Source organism: Delphinus delphis, chromosome 1, assembly GCF_949987515.2.
Source record: "Delphinus delphis chromosome 1, mDelDel1.2, whole genome shotgun sequence".
NCBI lineage: Eukaryota > Metazoa > Chordata > Mammalia > Artiodactyla > Delphinidae > Delphinus > Delphinus delphis.
Window position 1 is genome coordinate 12,794,512 of NC_082683.1, and position 12,141 is coordinate 12,806,652.

General features: G+C 54.2%; 1 protein-coding gene across 1 annotated transcript in view; it reads left to right on the plus strand.

The window, feature by feature from the left end:
• Positions 1 to 261: 261 nt before the first annotated feature.
• LOC132439846 (protein-arginine deiminase type-1-like) overlaps positions 262 to 12,141 on the plus strand; it is a 32,047-nt gene continuing 20,167 nt past the window's right edge. The window contains exon 1 of the mRNA XM_060034621.1: positions 262 to 353. Within this exon, the coding sequence (XP_059890604.1) occupies positions 262 to 353 (92 nt within the window). The remainder of the gene's footprint in view (positions 354 to 12,141) is intronic.

Below are 12,141 nucleotides of genomic sequence, written 5' to 3' on the forward strand. Positions count from 1 at the left end.
CAGGGGTCCCCGCTTCCCCATCCCCCAGAGACGCCTTGGGTGCCACCTCCCTCAGCCTCTTGGATTGACAGGCCCAAGTGAGGCGGGATGGGCATGGAGGTGGGGACCGGGCTCAGGCAGGCTAATCAGGTCATAGTGTGAAATAAAAGGGAGGAGGAAAGCACCGAAACTTCAGAACTCACGCTCCTTCCTGGAGACGAGGTGCCTAGGAGAGGAGCTAGGAAGCCAGGGCGCAAGGAGACTTGGAGCCTGGGGGACAGGATGGCCCCACAGAGAGCTGTGCAGCTGTCCCTGAAGAAGCCTACCTACGCTGTGTGTGTGGTGGGAATCGAAACATACGTGGATGTTTACAGGTGAGAGCCGAAAGCACCCACCTGGCTGCTGGGCTGGAGGACCCGCGGCAACAGGGTGGGCGCCTGGTGGACGAATGGGGCATATTGGAGGATGCTGACAAGAGGTTGTTTGGACAGCAGAGCAGAGGGACTAGGATATCAGGTCCATCTTGGGGCTCTGGCTCCTGGCACCAGGGTCAAGCCTTTGGCCTCAAGCCCCTGGATGAGTGTTCCAGCTCTGAGCCCTGGGGCCAGACTTTAGGGTCTGGGCTCTGCGTTCTGACATCCCAGTGGAACTTGTGTGGAGCATCAGAATGAGTTGTTGCTCAAGACGGGGGACAGGACTGGTCTCCCCTGATTTTGCCCTCAATTTCTTGCCAACCCATCTCTCTGAGGTGGGGAGGGGCAGTGTGTGTGGTGCAGCTCGTTCCTAGAAGGCCAGCCGGGGCGACTGGGATCAAGACGGAGTGGTTAGGGAATGATTCAATGTGTTAATGAAAGAAAAGAACTGGGATAAGCCTGGGGCTTATGTTTTGATGTGTTTTTTAATAAAGGAAAAGAACTTGGAACAAGCCTGGGGCTTGTGTTTGCCGGGAGGATGATGGTGATTATGACACTGATGGTACCTCTCAGGGCAGTGGAAGCATTAGCTGCCCCTGTTGGTCCCAATACTTCCTGGCCTGGCTTTACCCAGATGGAGGTCCAGGGACCTGGCCCAGTGTGAGTTTCCCCACCTGGCCATTGAGGAAGTTGGTCTTGGGGATCTTTGGGGGTCTTTCCAACTCAACACACTCTCTATGAGCTCCATCTCTACTGGATTGGGTGGGACCAGAGACCCTGCAGATGGGCAGGGGGCAGTCAAGGTGGGAGTCTCCCTCCCAGAGTAGGTGGGGGCTGAGGTCTGTTATAAGGTGGGATCTGAGTTGGGCCCAGCTTCACCTGGCCTCAGGGGAGCCTCTGCCCCAGAAGACCTCCCTGCCTCCCTCTCTGGGGCAGTGGCCTGGGGCTGGGGAGGGAGAGCCAGGAGGCCTGGGAGGCCAGACCTCGGCTCTAAGTCATGCTGGGGGCCCTGGCGTGGGGCTGGTTCTCTTGCATCTGGGTGGCTAACAGAGATCCCATTTTCCGCTGCCCTTTTATCATATGGTTGCCAGACTTGGCAAATGAAAATACAGGGCACCCAGTTAAGTTTACATTTCAGATTTTTAAAAATGCTTTTTTTTTTAGTATATTGCATGGAACATACTTTTTTTTTTTTTTTAAGGCTGTTTAGCTGAAATTCACATTTAGCTAGGCGTCCTGTACTTTATCTGGTAACTCCGCTTCAACATCAAAAGTAGGGAAGAGATCTCTGGTGAGCCCCTATCTTCCCGATTCCAGACCCCTGTTCTCATCCCAGGGGATGGCTATTTCTGGAAGGTAATTTCAGAACCTCAGGCCCTACATGATAGGTTGTGCTGCTGACTGAGGACAGAAGCGTTTGACTGGCAGCCAGGAGACTTAGGTTCTGGTTCTGGCTCTGCCACTGACTTGCTGTCTGGCGTGGGCCAAGCCACTGGCCCTCTCTGGGCCCTGGCAGGATGAATTGAGCCCCCGATTCAGTTTAGCGTGGCGGTAAAGCACCCACTCTGGACTTGGACAGACTCGGGGCCTCATCGTAGCTCCACTGGTGGCTGTGGGACCCCGGGCGAGCTGCTGCATTTCTCTGAGCCTGTTACCTCATCTGACAAATGGGGAAGCAACAGCACTGATGTTAATGGCTTAGGGGGAGGATGAGTGTGGGCACGCACGTGTAGGGCCCTGGCTCTGTGAGAGTGGGAAGTGCTTACTGCTCTGGCAGCTCTGTGGGTTCCCTTTCCTCCACTATTTGTTCTTCCCATCCTGTGTCAGAGGGTGGAAGGAGCAGAGGACAGATCAGCGGGTGTGTGGTGGGAACATGGGGCGATGCCATCTGTAAACTCCTTTGGGGTCACCAGATGCTTTAGCATGCTCAAGTGGGGGCCGTGACCCAGCCGAGGGGAAGCTGCCTGGTTGTCTGTAGCTGCTGTGCTCTGGCCGACTCTGGGAGAGGGGGCTGCTCTGGGGTCCTGAGGGAGCACCGTGAGGGACCTGTACCCAAGAGCCCTTCAAGAAACGTCACCCCTGGATGGACCTAGAGTCTGTCATACAGAGTGAAGTAAGTCAGAAAGAGAAAAACAAATACCGTATGCTAACACATATATATGGAATCTAAGAAAAAAAAAAAAAAAGGTCATGAAGAACCTAGGGGTAAGACGGGAATAAAGACACAGACCTAGTAGAGAATGGACTTGAGGATATGGGGAGGGGGAAGGGTGAGCTGGGACGAAGTGAGAGTGGCATGGACATATATACACTACCAAATGTAAAATAGATAGCTAGTGGGAAGCAGCCGCACAGGGAGATCAACTCGGTGCTTTGTGACCACTTAGAGGGGTGGGATAGGGAGGGTGGGAGGGAGGGAGATGCAAGAAGGAGGGGATATGGGAACATATGTATATGTATAACTGATTCACTTTGTTATAAAGCAGAAACTAACACACCATTGTAAAGCAATTATACTCCAATAAAGATGTTAAAAAAAAAGAAACTTCACCCTGGACGTTGGTAGTGACTAGCATCATAGCCACGGAGAATCTCTAAACTAGAAAACAGAAGTTTATTCTGCAGCAAGTTGGTTTAAAAGTAGACCTAAGGAAGAACTTCCAGCCACTGAGGTCTCTGATAGGTGGAGAAAGGTGATATAGAATTGTCAAGACAGGTGGAGGAAGGGGGCCATGTGTTGACAACCTGGGAAGGTTTAAGAGGATCTTGAAGCTCACTCCAGGGCCTTGGCTGTCTAGGATGAAGGGGCTGTACTTGATGATGAACTTGGGGCTCTCCCACCCCCAGTGCCAGGTGCCTGGCTCCAGCTGAGGCTGAGCAAGGGGCCTCTGTTTGGCCTTGCTGGTAGAAGGCAGAAGCCCCCCAGAAGAGGGTCACCTGTGCTGGTCACCTGAGCTGCCCAGACTCCCAACCTTCCAGAGCCAGTGGAGATGGGCGTGTGGGAGTCATGGGATGTGATTCATTCCCCCATGTGCTCTCTAGGCTGGTTATTTGGGGGTAATTGTGTGCCCCAGGGGGTCCCAGCCCAAGGAACCTTAGAAATCCCCTGACTCAGCATGCTCTGCAGATCCTACACCCTCACCCCAGCGGGCTAGCTCTCCACCGCGAACCCCTGGGTTTGGCCAGATGGCCCTGGCTGTCTCTGTCCTTTTCTTGGAGGTGGTCCCCAGAGGACTTATGCCAAAAAAGAGGGGGTGTGGCATGGGGAATCCATTAGCCGTCCAGCCTGGCGCTCCCTGGCTGCCCAGAGGCCAGAATCAGAGCCCCAGGCTGGAGATCACATGAACATTTACCCTTAGGGATGGAGGAGAAGGCTGGCTGGGTGGGGCTCGGGACGATCTCCTGGAGTTTTTCTAAGCCTCCCCCAGCCCTACACAAGCCTCAAAGCCAAATAGACTCTTAGATCCAAGATGACTGGAATTCCAGGAGCACAGGGAAGGGGGTCTCTGTAGGGCCTCTCAGATGAGCCAGAGAAAAGACCCAGACCACTTCTCTTTTCTGGGGTTCCCTGTATTTCAAAAACCCAAAATGCCAAAACAGAGTTGTAAAACTTGTGGTCTATATATTCTTTTTTTAAAAAAATAAATTTATTTAAAAATAAATAAATAAATTTATTTTATTTACTTATTTTTGGCTGTGTTGTGTCTTCGTTGCTGTGCGTGGGCTTTCTCTAGCTGAGGTGAGCAGGGGCTACTCTTCATTGCAGTGCACGGGCTTCTCACTGCAGTGGCTTCTCTTGTTGTGGAGCACGGGCTCTAGGCTCGTGGGCTTCAGTAGTTGTGGCACACAGGCTCAACAGTTGTGGCTCGCAGGCTCTAGAGCACAGGCTCAGTAGCTGTGGCGCATGGGCTTAGTTGCTCCGCGGCATGTGGGATCTTCCCGGACCAGGGCTCGAACCTGTGTCCCCTGCATTGGCAGGCGGATTCTCAACCACTGCACCACCAGGGTAGTCCTGATCTATATATACTTGATGTTTACATTAAGTAAATTAATGCTTTTAACTTGCGAAGAAGTACAATGAAACATAATTGTGCTCCTCAGGGATAATTACAGGATTGAGGCCAACACTAATTCATGATGAGTGACAGGCTCTGAGAGCCGGGCTGGGACCTGGATTTAAAACCAGGTGAGGATCTCCTCTCCTACTTGTTCCGTCCTGTTGCTGTATCGCATTCCTTCATTGGAAGTGATGTTAATGTTTAGATTCGAGGGTTCTTGGAGATTATGAGGCCGGGGTCCCCTGTAAGGTCCACGGAGCCAGGAGAGCCAGGGAGTTACAGGATCTGGATGTGAAATGGGGCAGTGTGAGCTCTTGAAACGTAAAATACTGGCATCAGAGAGGGTACCAGAGGTCAGACGCCCCCTAAGTCTACAGTTGTGCCTGCCTCCCTGGTCCTCGTTGCTAACTAACTCCCATTTTGAGACCTGGGAATCCATTCAGACACTCTTCCCTCCCCTCTTCTGGCCCTATAGCCCCTTCCCTGTCCCCGCTTCTCCTTCCCATCATTTTGGTCTTGGAACCTCTCCTCATCCTTGACTGTCTCCTCTTCCCCCTACTGCTCCCATCACTTCCAACTCCACTTCTCTCTCCTCCCCCCAATCCCCGCCTTCCTCTCTTGGTGGCGGGCCCGGGGCCAGGCAGCGGACCCCAAGAGAAGACTCGAGATGCAGGGAATGGAGGGGTGATCGCTCACCCATGATGTAGATGCCTCCTTGACCCCCAAAATGCTTTCCCTGTGATGTGTTGTCCTCTCCTTTGCTATGTCCAGAGAAGCTTCCATTCCCTTTGCTGTGGCTTCTAAGCAGCCGTTCAGCTCTGCCAAGTGGTCCTGATGCTCAAAGACGTGTGGGAGGTGGGGCTGAGGCTGGAAGGAACTGGCAACTCCACACCCAGCCAAAGACATCAGCCACCTGGGGAGCCCAGGAGGGGGACCTCAGCTGTGGGCCGGGAGCAGTGGGGGCGATTCCAAATGCTGCCACCCAGGGGCAGGTGCCGAGGGAGCTGGGTCCGGCCGGAACTTTTCAGGAGCCTGGCCTCGCAGCAGGTACAGACCTGAGTTGGGTCTCCAAATGCACCCTGGGCCCCAGAACAGAGAACCCAGTCACTCTGCATTTGAGACCAAGGCCACCCGAAGTCCTGCCAAGCACTTCTCCTGCACACCTTCCCTGCCACGTTTACGACCCTGCCTGTACCCCCACGTTTATGACCCTGCCTATACCCCCACGTTTATGACCCTGCCTATACCCCCACCTGGGTCTCCATCGCTGTGCTGGGAGAGTGGGCAAAGGGAAGGCCAGAAATCCCTCAGGAGGATCCTGCAGAGGGTGTGGTCTGAGCCAGGCTGCCAGATGTAGTGAAAGGGTGGGCTGGGGCTTCCGGACCTGGACAAGAAGGAAGATTGGGCTCTGTGCAGCCTGGGCCCCAGAGGAGGAAGCTCCTTTGGGATGGGGCCTCTGAGAGTCAGTTCGATGACTGCAGAAAACAAGATGGCTGGTAACCAGTCATAACCACCAGTTAGGGTCAGGCTGGTCCTTGCAGGCTGTGTGACTTTGGGCCAGTTACTTAACCTCTCTGAGCCTGTTTCCTCCCATGCTAGATGAGGATAATATCACCAGTTAATTGTACCTGTGAATTTGGCCCCCATTTTACAGATGAGAATTGCATAATCCACGGAGCACAGCCATACAATTTCCCATCTTGCAGATGGGGAAACTGAGGCTGAGAGGGGAGAAGTGACTCATGATTCTGACTTTCCATTCAGGGCTCTTCTCTTAAGGATGTTCTGGCCCCCAGCTCCTGTTTGCCTCTGCTGGGAAGGCCCGGGGTGGAAAGCTGCCACCCCCCATCTCTAGCCCCCATCCTTGGGCAGGCAGGGGTCCACTGAAAGAAGGCCTGGCCAGCCCTGCCCTCCTTGCAGGCTCTCTGGGTGTGGCCTTAGCTGAGCAATGACAGGGCATAAAGCACCCGTGATTCTTATCTCTGGGAAGGAAGGAAAGAGGGAGAGGACATAGCTACACCCTGTGCCATTCTACACTTAGGGGAAAATCCCTGCCTGTGATGTGGGGTCTGCCTGTGATGTGATGTCAGCCATTGCCCTCCCCAACCTCTGTCGGCCACAGCCAGCACCCAGGGAGGACCAAGGAGGAAGCCACACGGGGGCCTGAACTTTCTGTGACCTTTGCCCTGCTGTGGTCACTTGACAAATGTTACTGGTCACCTGCTCCTTATTCAGCTCTGTGCTGGGCTGAGGCACCTGGAGATGATATGACCCACCCCCGCCCCCGAGGGGCTCCCATCTTAGTCTGGGAGCTAAAAAACCTTCAGAATGTGGACGCTAACAATTGCATCGCTAACCGGGTTTGGGGTCAGGTCTGAGAGTGAAGGGAGATGGAAGAATCCTATTCCCCAGGGTCTGCCTCCTCCCCATGCCCCTTGTGACAGTAATGACAATGGTGACAGCACCATCTTCAGCTCACAGTGCTTGCTGTACTATCTCAATTAAATCTCACAACAAGCCTATGAGGTAGCGACTACTACGATCCCCATTTTGCAGACAAGGAAACTGAGACACAGAGATGTCAAGAGACTTGCCCAAAGTCACACAGCCAACAAATGGCAGAGCTGGGATTTGAACCCAGGTTTGCCTGATCGCAAATTCTATGAGCTCAACCCCAAGAGAGCCCATTATTGGGGAATTTTCTACGTTGTTGGGTTGGTGCGAGGGGTGGGTGAAGGCAAGGCAGAGGGTGAGCTTTGGAGTCAGACCCTGAGTGGGGTCACATCTCAGCTCTCCATTGTCGCCCCGCATGTGACCTCCCTCTGAATTTCACATCATCTGTAAAATGGGGAGAAGGATAATAACTGCTCTGCTCAGCAAACAGGGGCCGTGGGGATGGAATCGGAACGGAGTAAAAGTACTTTGGGGCCCGTGATGTCCCTGCCCTGGGTGGATGCCATGAGGGCAGGGCCAGGGGTGACTCATCTCTTCTTTCCTGGTGCCCAGCGTGGCACAGTAGGTGCTCAGGAAATGCATGTTGAGGCAGAGCGGCCGACAGCACTAACAGGACTCCGTGTGCCCCCCGGAGCTGACGTTCTTTAGGGCCGGAGCCTGTGGGGGTCTGGCCAGCTCCGTGGGACTGTTGGCCACAGTGGTTCTCGGCTCCTGGCAGAAGCGACCACAGACCTGGTCGTACCCGAGAGGACTTGCCAGGTCCTGCTGGCTGGTCCCAGGGCATTTCTTGTGGCTTCGGTCCAGGGAACGTCAAGTCCGGGACACCTGGAGAGTGGCATCTCTGGGGCTCTGGGCAGACAGGTGGCTGATCAAGTGTGAAGGAGGAGTCACAGGCTTGGCTGGCCTGGTCTGCTCAAGGGCTGCCCGCCAGCTTGCTCCTCAGCCTTTCCATCCAGTTCTGCATTATTCTCCCTTCTGCCCTCGCCTCTCCCCCGGCACAATGCCCTGGACAAGCCTCCAGGGCAACCTGGTCCTCTGCCGCCACCCCCATACCCATTCCCCTAGCTGGAGGCGGGGTCAGCCCCATTCTGCCCTCCCTGCCCAGACCCTAGGCTGGGCAGAGGAGTCCCCTGACCCATGAGATCATCCCTAGGGGCTGGTGGTATCCAAGCAGCAGGTAGGATGGACGGCAGGGGAGGGACTCCATGATTGCTGTGTTTCTCTTCTCCCTAGAGACCAGGTGGTCAACTTCCGAGTAGCTGAGGTAAGGTGTGGCCTGTGGAGCCCCAGTGGGAGGAAGCTTCTGGATACAGGTTGCAGCCAAGTAAAAGGAAAAGCTTTCTAATTACCTGAGCTGTCAAAGCACAGAGGGCTGTAAGGTAGTGAGCTGCCTGTTCAAGCACAGGGTTCTGCGACAGGCAAGGAGCTGGCCAGGATGGCCTCTGAGACCCCTCTCCGACCCGAGGCCTGTGAAGATACACCCCAGTCTCATTGTCTTAGGGCAGAAAGGGGTCAGAGGTCATGGTGCCATCTTCCTGGTCTGCACTGACTTCACCCTGCAAAGTTCAGGTGCGTGGAGGGGGAAGAGAGCTCTCCTGCCTCAGTGCCCCACATCCTGCCGGCTCCCAAGGGATCACATTGAAGCGCTTGTGTTGCAAAGTTTCAACATTTTCCTTTTTCCTTCCTACGTCTTCCGTGACTATTTCCTTCCTCCGGTCCCCGCCGGGGACACGCTCAGGGCACACACACTCATTTTCAAGTCAGCGGGACAGCATAATATAGAAGACAAACCTGCCGCTCCTTCCATCCTTTACCAGGAAGGTTACTTAACCTCTCTGAGAAGATTTTTTCATCTGCTAAATGAGGACAGCAAGGGTTCCTGCGAGGGTTGTTGTGAAGGGTAGACGAGGCACCAAAAGCTGAGCATGGGGCTTCCCTGGTGGCGCAGTGGTTGAGAGTCTGCCTGCCGATGCAGGGGACGCGGGTTCGTGCCCCGGTCTGGGAAGATCCCACATGCTGCGGAGCGGCTGGGCCCGTGAGCCATGGCCGCTGAGCCTGCGCGTCCGGAGCCTGTGCTCCGCAGCGGGAGAGGACGCGACAGTGAGAGGCCCGTGTACCACACACACACACACAAAAAGACAGGGTGAGGGAGAGTGTTTCGGGGTATGTGATCAGCTCGTGCACATTCTTCTGATTGGCTGGTGGTGAGGTAATTGGGAGTCAACATCATCAACCTTCCAACCAGTCTGGGGTCTATGTGCTTGTGGGCAGCATACAGTTAACTTCTTCCACCTGGTGGGGGCTTCAGTATCTGCAAAAGAGCTCAAAGGACGTGGCTCACAATATTATCCATAGCCCTTGAGGAGGAACTAGAGATCCTTGACTTTGTTTAATGGCTAAACTATTATTATTTTGTCTTGCTTGGCTGTTTTCCATTGTTTCTGCATTTTCTCATTTTTCTGATTAAATTTATTCTTTGGAACTTGGGGGAAGGCCTAGGAGGCTAAAATTACAAACAAGAGGCAGGCAGAAGACATGGTGGAGGGGGGTCTGTCCCGGAAAGGTCCATAGGTTCTTTTTTTTTTTTTTTTTTTTTTTTTTAGCGGGCCTATCACTATTGTTGCCTCTCCCGTTGCGGAGCACAGGCTCCGGACGCTCAGGCTCAGCGGCCATGGCTCACAGGCCCAGCCGCTCCGCAGCATGTGGGATCTTCCCAGACCGGGGCACGAACCCGTGTCCCCTGCATCAGCAGGCAGACTCTCAACCACTGCGCCACCAGGGAAGCCCGGTCCATAGATTCTTGCTCGGGTACAGTTCCACGTTCCTGGGTTGCCTTGCCCTCAACCATAAAACAGGGGTTTCTTGTACCCCTTGCCCACACCAGACACCACGCTGGGTGCTGAGAAGACAGTAGTTTTAGTGAAAGTAAAATAGGAAAATTCCCCACATTCTAGAGGGAGAAACAGGAGAGACAGGCAATAGAAAAACATGTCAAATAAACATGACATGTCAGGTGACAAGCGCCATGGGTTGAAATGAAGCTGGGTCGTGGGGTTAGGGAGTGTGGGGTTCATGGTGTCACCCATGTCACACGGACTTAAATAGGGCAGTCAGGGAAGACCTCTGAGAAGGAAATGAGGCACGGAGGGCCCAGCGGAGGCTCGGGAGCTGAACATTGTGAACGAAGAGAACCCAAGTGCAAAGGGTCGAAGGCAGGAGGGAGCTTGGCAACCGGAGGGAGAACAAGAGCTGGGTTTGCACGAGTGAGGAGGGCGTAGCCAACTCCGCGCAGACTGCAGAGCCCCCGGGGAAAGGCTGTGAACAGAAGGGATGTTGAATGACTTCTGTGTTAAGAGGATCCCTCTGCTGCTGTGCTGAGACCAGATCGTGGGCAGCAGGAGAAGAAGCTGGGGGACCAGCCTATTGTGAAAATCCACATGGAAAACACTGGTGCCTGGACCAGGGCGTTAGGCGTGGAAGAGACGTGAATGTCAGCAGGTGATGCTGTAAAGGGGGAGCTGACAGGGTTCACTGGTGACTGGATGTGAGCTCGAGGGAAGGAGAGAAGGCCAGGATGAATCCGATGATGGGGCAACTGTGGCCTGACCCGGGCAGGTTTGGACGGGGCAGAAGTGGGGGGCTAAGAGTTTCGTTTTGGACACGTTAAATGTAAAAACCCTGTTAGACACCCTAAAGAGATGTTCAAAAGACAGCTTTGAGTCTGGAGATGGAAAGTGGGGGTTCTAAGTCTGGGAGGCTTAGGTTCCTATGGTAACTGACTAAACAATGGCAAAGGGCAAAGGGCAAAGGAAGATGCCTGCAAGTGCCTCTTGAGGATGGTGAGGCCAGGAGTGGGGTGAGGACCTGTGGTTCCTGCCAGCAGCCTGCAGGGCTCAGGGGCCCCTCTCCACCCCAGCCTCATCTTTAAAACGAGAATAATAATTGCCTTATGGGGCCATGATGTGCGTCAGAGAGCCAGGTCCTGAGTGGGCCTTGGGCCTGTTGTAACTATGACCATCACCACCATTGTCAATGGGGGCCATTGTTTGTGGGGACTGAGTGACCACGGCAGGGATCTGGAAGGGGTGTCTGGTTTCTCCAGGGGCTTTAATACTTCGGTGGTTTCTCAGGGATACAGGAAATGATGGAGGCAGGAGGATGTATCAAAGGACCCTTCTGGGCCTGGCATCTTTGCAGTCGGGTGGACGTTTGCAAGTTGACTTGACCTTGGGTGGTGGCCTTGAGGCTGATGGCTCTGTCCTGGGGGACGGCAGTGGGTAGCCCTGACACGTAGTTCCCTCGTCCGACTTCCCCTCCGGGGTGTGTGTTCCACATGGCCAAACGCCTCATGGAACCCTGGGGCCCATCACAGGGCTGGGGCAGGGAGGCACACAGCTCAGGTTTATTCAGGGGTTGAAAAAGGACAAGCGCCCCCAGAGGCCCTGCTGACTTTGCTCCTGGTGCCCTGTGGCCCGAGTTTGCAGAGCATCCCCTCTGAGTCTACGGCCCAGGAAGGCTGGCCCCTACCTGCTGTGGCTGGAAGCAGCTGGTGACTTGAGAAGTAGCGTGGAGGCCCAGCAGATGGGTGCCCCCGGCTGGGGCCTGGCAGACTGAGGGCTTCCTGATCCCCCTTTCTGGAGCCCAGAGCTCTGGAGTATTGGGTGGATGTGGTATATCAGGTAGATGGGGAGAAATTTGCAGGGTATGGCCTCAGTCAAATTCTGTACCACTGGGTGCAGATGGGCCTGAATCCCCCTGCAGACTAGGGGCAACTGAATCCATTCATTCATTTAACAAGTGTTTATGAGACTGACCACACACCAGACACTGTTATAGGTGCTGGGAGCTAGCAATGAGCAAAGCAGACAAAACTCCCTGACCTTCTAGCAGGAGAGACGGACAATTCCTAACAGTATGAAGAATCAGAGCAGACAGTGCTTTGTGACCACCTAGAGGGGTGGGATAGGGAGGGTGGGAGGGAGACGCAAGAGGGAGGGGTTGGGGGATATATGTACACATATAGCTGATTCACTTTGTTATACAGCAGAAACTAACACAACATTGTAAAGCAATTATACTCCAGTAAAGATGTTAAAAAGAAACAAGCAAACAAACAAAAAGAATCAGAGCAGAGTGGCAGGGACAAGGAGAGTGTGGGAGAAGGCGGGACAAGGTATAGCATTAAATAGAGCGATGGGCGGGGGGTGCTCACTGAGAAGGTGACATTTAAGCAGAGC